The 9,958-nt window shown below is 38.2% G+C and overlaps 1 protein-coding gene across 1 annotated transcript; it reads left to right on the top strand.

Moving 5' to 3' along the window:
• The first annotated feature begins 4,331 nt into the window (after positions 1-4,331).
• On the top strand, positions 4,332-6,548 carry c1ql4l (complement component 1, q subcomponent-like 4 like). Its single transcript, XM_076972586.1, has 4 exons — positions 4,332-4,565; positions 5,027-5,089; positions 5,564-5,695; positions 5,812-6,548. Exons 1-4 carry the CDS (start codon positions 4,343-4,345, stop codon positions 6,090-6,092), a joined length of 699 nt encoding a protein of 232 aa, XP_076828701.1. The 5' UTR covers positions 4,332-4,342; the 3' UTR covers positions 6,093-6,548.
• Positions 6,549-9,958: the final 3,410 nt, after the last annotated feature.

Here is a 9,958-nt window from a genome sequence, read left to right as displayed (position 1 = left end):
AGGTAGAAATACCCATATAATTGTAAATGTGCCATATTTTGTCAATTGTGATTTTTTCACCGCAATTGAAATTTGTCCTCTGCTTTTTACCCATCTGTGCAGTTAGAAAACACACACACACACACACTAGTGATTACTAGGGGGTTGTGGTGCACACGTGTCCAGAGCGGTAGGCAGCCCTAGCCCAGCGCCCGGGGAGCAGTTGGGGTTAGGTGCCTTGTTCAAGGGCACCTCAGTCATGGCCTCAGGTCTGGGAATTGAACCCACGACCCTCCGGCATTGGGGAACCGTCAGGGCCCTCTACGCCCTCTCAGATGGCCTAAAATATTCTTAAAACATAAATATACAATATAATTTATCCAATTTTATTTTATCTACTTATAGTTTGACAATCGACATCTAAACAATTACAAAAATATAAGCAAATAAATTATTCAACCGTGTCTATTCAATCTGTGTTGGAAGGTGAGGGGTTAAGTGGAAGCCTGTGAGCCTGTGTCTCCCCCTATGTTGGTGATTGGTGGTCCCGCTGTTCGTTTACAGAGGGCCAGGCAGTTATAATTCAGCGCAATACCAGTTTCAAGTGACAGTAAAATTGACCAATCATATCTTCCCTCTTAGTGGGCGGGCTTAACTGTATGATAATTTCCGCCCGCTGTGGCGATGCTAACTGGCGTTAGCGTACCACCGCTAGCTAGTTTCGATTCAGTCCTTTGATGCCCTCGTGCGCGTTGTTTACATATTCCGCTTCCAAGGAACACGGAGCTATGGAAACTTATTTTGCCTATGAAGTTATCTAGTACAGATGTTTTTGTTGTTTATTGCGTTTCTAAAGCTATACTGTTTACTATTTTTTTCTTTATTGCAGTTAATTTATTTAACAATAATAATTTAAACAAAACAAAAAAAATTGTCGGGGGGGGTTTGAGAGCGGGCCCCGGTTTAATGGTCACGGTTCGCTACTGCCCTCCGGTCACAAGACCAGTTCCCTACAATCAGACCATGAGTGCCCGTTGTATTACAAGTTGTATTACACAACTATATAAAAGTTGTAGATTGTTATTTAGGATGCACTTTGTGTAATACAACTTGTTTGGTGCTCTTATGATGGACCATTGAAAAGCTATTGAAATATTGAGAAAAAACAACAGTGCGCAGTGCTCTGGGGCATTTACTACCGCCACTTGCATCCGAAAATTTGCCCATTTTGGCACTTTTGCTGATACTGCCTTAAAATGATTGAAGAAAGAATTCCAAATGTGCAAAGGTGAAACCAACTTTACCAACGAAGCCCACAACAAATAAACAAATCAGTAAAACATCTGGGCACACAAATGGGTCAAGTTAAAAAATCAAAACCAAGTTCGGCTCCTTTTTTTATTTTGCCATTTTTGTTTGGATCATCAAATAAAAAACAGAAAAATACAAGCCTGGTTTGTATTTCAGTTGTATTCAGTTGAATATCAAATGAACAAATGATACATGGATTGACGAATACCTATATGGTCATGAAAATGAATTGGAAAAAAGCTTTTTAAATTTTATTTTTGTCACATGACTCGTGCTCAAGTGAAAAATTAAATAGCAAATTAAGTGATTTCATTTAATTTTTAATTTTGTCATAATATTTTCACACATGTATGGAAAAATAAATGGCAACATGGAATTTTCATTTTCGTGTTTTCATATCAGTTTTATTATTCGCAGGATTTACCTCCCATAATCCCCCGCTTTCCGCCATGTTTGAAAACGCTGGGAAGCTCATAAGATGAGTGTGGCTTGGTCCCAGAGGCGGCTCTGTGTCAGTCCGTAATCAGTGATTGCAGAGGAACGCCTTCATCTAAGACCCTCCCACATGTGAAATGTGTTCCAAAACTCAGAAGCAAAAAACGAAGCAGAAGCAAAGAGAGAGACCTTACTGGGAAAATCCAAAAAAACAAAAACAATGGAACCACAAACTGTCAAAATGCAAATGTAAAATAAGTTTCAAGTAACCAATTATGTTTTAAAAATATACTTTTGATATATTTTTTTCTGTTTTGCATTCACAACATATACTTTCTTCTCTTGATGCTAAGAATTTTGCCTGCAGATTTACTTTTGCTTTTGTGGAACTTTTGACACAAAAATCACTCCATAAAAATCACTCCATAACTATCCAGTAATTACTGCACATGTATGAAGGTGATTGCAGAACAACAATCTCCAAGAAATTTCACATGAATGTCAGTTCTGGGAGGGAGCAAAGACAAGAGTTGTACAAAACCTGCTGTCACATTCAAGAAACTACAGACAGTGATATAACACACATCAGGTCATAAGTACAGAAGCCATGTTTACTTTGGAAATAACACACTTATGCAATACAGGTAATCTCAAACAGAGCACAGTTTAGAGTTAACCATTAAAATACAATTTAATGAGGCCCTTTGCATTTTACCAAGCCAAACTCCTTATGAATCATTGCTGTTAACGTAATAATAATAAGATAGTAACAAAACAGACACAAATTTGCATAGGTCTTGTAACTTTGGCGAGGAATTTGAGGATGCAGAGACGAGTTGCATGAAAGTTTTATTAGCATTCAATGCAGAGGGTGCTACTAGCGCAGGAACACACATAACTCAGACTGACATGTAACTAGGCCTGCGAATCTTTGGGAATCCCACGATTCGATTCAGAATTGATTCTTGGGGTCACGATTCGTTTTTTTTCCGATTCTTTCAGATACCAACGATTCGATTAAAAAATGATTATTTTCCGATTCAAAAACGATTCTCAATTCAAAACGAGCTACTCCGGTCTGCTGGCATGAAACCAGAGTACATTTATAAAGATATTATAATTTGTTTTATCAACATATTGCAATAATGTAAACACACAAAGGTAAATCCAAGACAATGACACTCAGAACACGACATTAAACTAATAAAACTGTAGTAAAGTAAATAAAATTGGTAGGCTTAGGCTAGCTGCCAGAACTGGCCACTACTCAAAAATTTTATTATACAAAAATACTGCTCTTTCTGTAAAAACAACAAATTGCTTCATACAAGAATTAGGCTTGTATGTAGCTGCCTATTTCTGAGAACATGCCACTTCCAGAAACAAAATTACACGTTTTTCCTTAACAAATCACAAAAATAAAAAATATATGAAAGTGCTTCCAAAAATAAAAGTGCTGTTACATTAATAAACTCCCCTCGTTTATCTGCATAAAGACGCTACAGATTATGTTGTCGATTTACGTTTCTATGCATAAATAAGAGCTAGACTTTAATTATCAATCACAGCAAACGGCATGGGATTATCTATGTCCAAAGCCACACTGGCGCAAGGGTGTTAATTATTTTAAATAAAATGCACAGTGGCTATAACAAAGTTCACCTCTGACCACGACTTCGCAAGAGTGCTCAATGAACTAAGTTATTTTTATTTTTTATTTTAACTTTATTTTACCAGGAGTTATAATCACTGTAACTCCCGAATATCATCTGTAGCGTCTTTATGCATGTGCAAACGATCAAGCCCATTCTAACCCGGGCCGGGTTGACGCTAAAATCTAAAGTGTTTCCAAATGGTCGCTTTCAAAGACCGCGGAGCCGTTTAGACTTCATACTTTAGCGGCGCAACAACAAATACCGTACACTACAGAACCCGCTGTAGCTGGTTTACTAGCATGCCTGCACATAGTCAAAGCTGTTTCCTTGTTTTGCCTAGCACTACGGAGGCTGAGAAGGCACACATGCACCCAGGAAAAAAAAATTTGATTTTTTAAAAATGAGAATCGATTCTGAATCGTTCAATGTTAGAAACGCGATTCGAGCTCGAATCGATTTTTTCCTGCACCCCTACATGTAACAGACTCAAAAAGATGAGCACAGGATGAGACGAGCACACATGATTTATACCTGTAATGTAACAAGCACCACACCGCATGCAGCACATTAGACTAACAAGACGAGTGAACATGCATACAAACAACCACACCCATGGAAGTACAAATACAGACACGGACTACATTAACACATGCCCGAAGGGAGGGGTCCAGGCTATATTGTGACAGGTCTTTGTAAAAACGTCTTAAAATAGTGGTTGCAGTTGAATGAAGTCCATAAATTTTCAATGACCAAGGTGTCTTAACTACAAGAGCAAGATTTTGTGAAACGGTACAAATAAGTCCCTGTCCAGAAGTCCATGTTTGCTTTAGAAGTATCATGATTAGGCAACACCGGTGATAAACTGACCACAATCCAGTATTATCCATTAAAAGACTATTTAAACCATTTGGGTACTACTGACCCAAACTCCTTATGAAACATTGTTGTTAACAAGGGGGAAAATGTTGAAGACGGTTATTGTGCCACAGTTAGCTTTGCTGCTATGTGCATGGAGCACAAAGACTCAGGATTTCATGTCACCCAGTGTGAACATTATTGCAGAATTGGGGAAGGTAAAGGACATAGAAGAACAACTGAAAATAATGAAACAAATGTTGCAAAACCAGAATAACTTAGTGGCTCAACTAAACTCCAGGGTGGTGGAACTGGAAATAAAGAATGAAGGTAAGTCTATATAACTTTGTTTGGTTGAGTCGTTTTCTAATGCTTTCTCTTCAAAAGCCATAATTTATTCCCCGCTGTTCATCGTTGTTCTGTGTGTGCTGTTTCAAATATTGAGCATAACAGATGGAAAATAATAGTTGACCTCAGATTTGCAGTGATTAAAATTATTATTTTGAATACATTTGTAATCTAGAAATGACTTTCAAGACTTGTATGTGATCAGTGTTTTAGATAAGATAGATAAATACTTTATTGATCTCAGAGGGAAATTCTTGAAGAAGTATAGTGTGGTCCTTTATATTCCTTCGTGAGTGTTTCTGTGAAGTGTGTTCTCGGTATGCCTCGTAAGTCGCTTACATAATTTAGGCTTACATAATTAAAAAAACATCATGTTTCCTGAAGTGAGCAATACAGAAATGTTATTCTGGTAATGTATGAAGCAATTGTGTTTATCCAAACAGCTCTGCAAATCATGGCACAAACCTCACTGGATAAGACTGAATCAATGCAGAAAGAGAATGAAGGTGAATTAAAAAGTTATTGCATACTTCACATATGTTTATGAAACGTGAATCAGGTCATGAATGTAAATATATTTTTCCATAAAAGTTCATACAGAAAGAAAGTAAGAAAGAAAAAATAAAGTATAGCATTAATCACGTTAAGATGTTTAAAAATTGCGAAGGGATAGCAGGTTGTGTACTTCTATTGCTATTGGAACTGCATAAATAACTACATTTGACAAATGTGCTTCAGGTGTGGATTCAAGGAAAAAACTAATTCTCAAATATAGTTTGAAGATCCATTCTTTGGAAGTTAACACTGGAAGTGCAAAGCTTACTAATCAAACATGACCCATACAACACAAAAGAAGGACAGATTTTTACATAAGGAGAATGATGATGAAATATTCAGAGCTGTTAGTTATATTTTCCAAAAACTGTAATGCTCCTGATTTGACAAAAAGGTAACTCTTTGTGGACATGTTTATCTCCTAGCCAGAAAGGTGGCTTTCTCTGCATCACTTCTAGACTCTGAAACTGGACATAATGGCCCTGTCTTGGAGACATCTCCACTGATCTACAAAAGGGTTTTCACTAATTTTGGAAATGGTTATGATTCAAGCACGGGTAGGTATTTGTGATATATTATGGTGGGTTTAGTCCAAAAGAAAAAGGTATTTTAAAATAATGTTTTTCTGGTCATAATCTGTTATCTAATTACTAAGAGACTATTTCTTTTTCAGGTATTTTTACTGCACCATTGAAAGGAGTGTATTATTTCAGATTTTATGCTCATAGTCACACTGGCATTCGAATGGCTGTTAGTCTTTACAAAAATGATGTCAGACAGTGTTCTTTGTTTTCTTTAAAGCCTACCAACACTAATGGCAATGCAAGCAATGGAATTGTTCTTACTCTACAAAAAGGAGATCAGATCTTCACAAAGCTTTGGGAGAACACTTGGGTTTACGATGATCCTAATAGCTATACAAGTTTTGGGGGATTTCTACTTTTCCCCCTATGAAAGGTTGCTAAAGTAACCTATATCGAGCACGAGCAATTAAAATAGTACCAATATTATTCATCAGGATGATCTTACACTCAAATTTCCATCCTGACCACTTTAGATCACTCTGCTGTCATTCATACATTTACGGCATTTGGCCTTATCCAGAGCGACTTACATTTTTTCTAATTTTTATACAAGTGAGCAATTGAGGGTTAAGGGGGAACCTCAGTCAAGGCCTCAGGTCTGGGACTCGAACCCGGGACCTTCCGGTCACAAGACCAGTTCCCTAACCACCAGGCCATGACTGCCCATACTCTGTACATTCACATTATGTGCCAAAAACACCAATAACATTGTGAAAAAAATCACAATTCCAGGCTGCTTGGGACCCAAATTAAATGAAAATGATTTTTGGTAGTTTTACTCATAAACCCCAATAAAATGTAAACATTACTGGATACTAACACCATATTGTCCCCCCATACATCTTTCATGATCTGAATTTTTTGAGCTGAACCTGAATCTGTTTTAAGAATGTTTGGTTTTAAAGTTAATAAATTTCACATACATTAATTATATATCACATAAATAAGGTTGTTATTTAAATAGCTAATAATACATTTTTTGAATGATTTTTCACGTACATGATAAAATGGATTAGTAACTTTAGAAACACTTTAACCAGTTCACAGCCAGTTTAAGTTCAACAAGTTAATTCACCAGCATTTACTAATTTAATCAGAGACACAGTACCAGACTCATCAATGCCAAAATCTTCAAACAATGCCTACCCTGTCAGTGAATGTGTAATAATAATAATAATAATAACAATAATAATAAAATTAAAATAACAATAACAACAATAATAATAATAATACATTTTATTCATAGGAGCCTTTCGGGACTCTCAAGGTCACCGTACATAATAAAAAATCCAAGCAAAGACAAGTAAACAAATTACAAAACGAGTGGGAGGAAGTTCCAGAGACATGAGCGATGAACAGCTAAAAGCTCTGGAACTCATGGTGGTCAGTCAGGCTAGTGGGACAGTGAGCTTAATAGATGAGGAAGATCTCAGAATTGGACTGGGTCTGTTTATATGAAGAAGCTTGGTGAGATATGGAGGGGCGAGGTGATGGAGCCTTAAAGGTAAGCAATATAAGTTTGTAATCAATACGAATTTGACAGGAAATCAGTGAATTTGTTGAAGGACGGGGGAAATGTGATGAATAGATGGGGTTCTAGAGATACTACAACAACAACAACATTTTATTTAAGAAGCGCCTTTCAGGAAACCCAAGGACACTGTACAGGTAATAAAAGCATAGAAAAGTAAAAAGTAGATCAAAATACAGTATTACAGAACTAAAATGACCAATAAAATAACCAATAAAACAAATTAAAACAAATATTGCTTAGCTGTAGGCTATCTGGAAGAGGTGAGTTTTCAAATGAGCTTTGAATGCTGAGAGGGATGAACAAGAGCGCAGGTCGAGTGGCAGGCTGTTCCAGAGCTTTGGACCAACCACACTGAAGGCTCGATCACCAACAGTGCACAACTTGGTGCTGGGCACCTGAAGTAGATGCCGCTCGGATGAGCGCAAGGTGCGCACTGGAGTGTAGGACTGAAGCAGACCACCTAGATAAGATGGTGCACAGCCATGCAGTGATTTGAACACCAGTACAATCACCTTGAACTGTATGCGGTACTGAACCGGGAGCCAGTGTAGATGTTTCAGCACAGGTGTAATGTGCTCCCAGGATTTGGTGCAAGTTAAAATCCTTGCAGCTGCGTTTTGCACATGTTGCAGCCTGTTAAGCAGCCGAGCCGGAAGTCCATGCAGAACAGCATTGCAATAGTCAATTCGTGAAGTAACGAATGCGTGGACGAGAGCCTCAGCGGCATTTTGGGAGAGGAATGGCCGGATTCTGGCGATGTTCCTGAGATGAAAGAAAGCTGTCTTACAGGTATTCTTGATGTGCTGATCAAAAGAGAGTGTTGAATCTAGAGTGACTCCCAGGTTTCTAATAAGGGGTGATGAATTTACAATAAAACCAGGAAATGAGACAGTAACATTGCTAATCTTCTTCACATTAGCTGGAGAAGCAATTATTACAGCCTCTGACTTATCACTATTTAGGCCAGTGGTTCCCAAAGTGGGGGGCGCGCCCCCTAGGTGGGGCGCGGAGCTATTGCAGGGGGGGCGCGGAGCTTGAAAGTAAAACGTGCACATGTGTTAATATTAGGGATGCACCGATTCCGATATTAATATCTGAAAAAATTCTATATCGGGTATCAGTGACAATGTGACCGATCCATTAAAACAGATCTATTCAGACTAATTCTATGCTTGTAACGCTTTTCGGAGTTACACTCCGACACGGACAGAAAACTTGGACAGTTAACAGGCGAGTGAAACACGAAGCAGAGAAGAGGTGAATCACTCACTCGTACTCGCGCTGGTGCTATTCCACCAGTAGCGAACCGTGACCTTTAAACCTGGGCCCGCTACCACCCCCCCTCCCCCCCGAAATTTTTTTTTTCCTTTCTTAATAAACTAAATAAAGAAAAACTGAGACGACAGTACAGCTTTAAAAACGCAATAAACAATAATATCTGTACTAGATAACATCTTAAGCAAAATAAGTTTCCAAACAAAATAAGGTTCACAGCTCCGTGGTTCTCGGAAGCGGAATATGTAAACAACGCGCACGAGGACGTCAAAGGGATGAATCGAAACTAGCTAGCGATGGTGCTAACGACAGCTAGCGTCGCCACAGCGGGCGGAAATTATCATACAGTTAAGCCCGCCCACTAAGAGAGAAGATATGATTGGTCAATTTTGCTGTCATTTGAAACTGGTATTGCGCTGAATTATAACTGCCAGGCCCTCTGTAAACGAACAGCGGGCATCACAGTCCTGATAGGGGGAGACACAGGCTCACAGGCTTCCACTCAACCCCTCACCTTCCAACACAGATTGAATAGACACGGGTGAATATTTTATTTGCTTATATTTTTGTAATTGTTTAGATGTCGAATGTCAAACTGTAAGTAGATAAAATAAAATTGGATAATTATATATATAATGCTTTAAGAATATTTTAGGCCCTCTGAGAGGGCGTAGAGGGCCCTGACGGTTCCCCACTGTATTCCACTTAGTCCGTTTATGTGCTGGTTGACCAAAATAAACCTGGGCTCCATCATTACTTGACTGTTCATACATGAACTGGTGAGTTGTCCAAAGCTCATTGAATGCGTTACTTACAGAAATAAAATAAAGATAAAATAAAGAGCAGTGGTTTTCTACGGCAGAAAGCTAAATAACAACAATATTCCATACGCGCGCTCAACTCGCTCCCTTAAAGAGACAGTACACATATTTCTGGCCGTTACATGCTTTGTGCTCTGCGTGATGTCAACGCTAGCAAACTAGCCGCATAGGTATTGCTGTTTCTCTTATTTCATCTCCTTATTTATTTAAAATGATATTTAGAATTCTTGAACCATTTCAAAGGTTTCTTGCAGTTTATTTTTTTCATGTTTGACCAAAGTTGTGAACTTATTGTTTTTGTCTGTTTCAGGTTCTTTGATATTTTACATTCAATGTTATATTCATAATTGCCCTGACTGAACAAATGCAAGTTGTGCTTTTTTTTACATGTTTTTATGTGTGTTTAAGTGTGCTATACTGGTGCAGAGTTTTCAATAAACTTGTAATTCAGTATGTCTGTGTTTAAAAAAAAATGTTTTAAGTCGATTCAGCACTGTTTTATCAGATCGGTATCGGATCAGTATCGGCCGATACCAAGCCTCAGATAGATATGAATGGGTATCGGAAGTGAAAAACGTGAATCGGTGCATCCCTAGAGGGGGGGGG

The sequence above is a fragment of the Brachyhypopomus gauderio genome, chromosome 14 (genome assembly GCF_052324685.1).
Source record: "Brachyhypopomus gauderio isolate BG-103 chromosome 14, BGAUD_0.2, whole genome shotgun sequence".
NCBI classification, from domain to species: Eukaryota; Metazoa; Chordata; class Actinopteri; order Gymnotiformes; family Hypopomidae; genus Brachyhypopomus; species Brachyhypopomus gauderio.
Note: the sequence above shows the minus strand (reverse complement) of the source record. Positions and strands in the feature narration are given on the sequence as shown.

Bases quoted from the DNA above. Each gene is read 5' to 3' on its own strand.
- c1ql4l (XM_076972586.1), top strand. From the start codon at position 4,343: ATGTTGAAGACGGTTATTGTGCCACAGTTAGCTTTGCTGCTATGTGCA. The intron at 4,566-5,026 runs GTAAGTCTATAT...TTATCCAAACAG, and splicing joins ACTGGAAATAAAGAATGAAG to CTCTGCAAATCATGGCACAA. The intron at 5,696-5,811 runs GTAGGTATTTGT...TTTCTTTTTCAG, and splicing joins TGGTTATGATTCAAGCACGG to GTATTTTTACTGCACCATTG.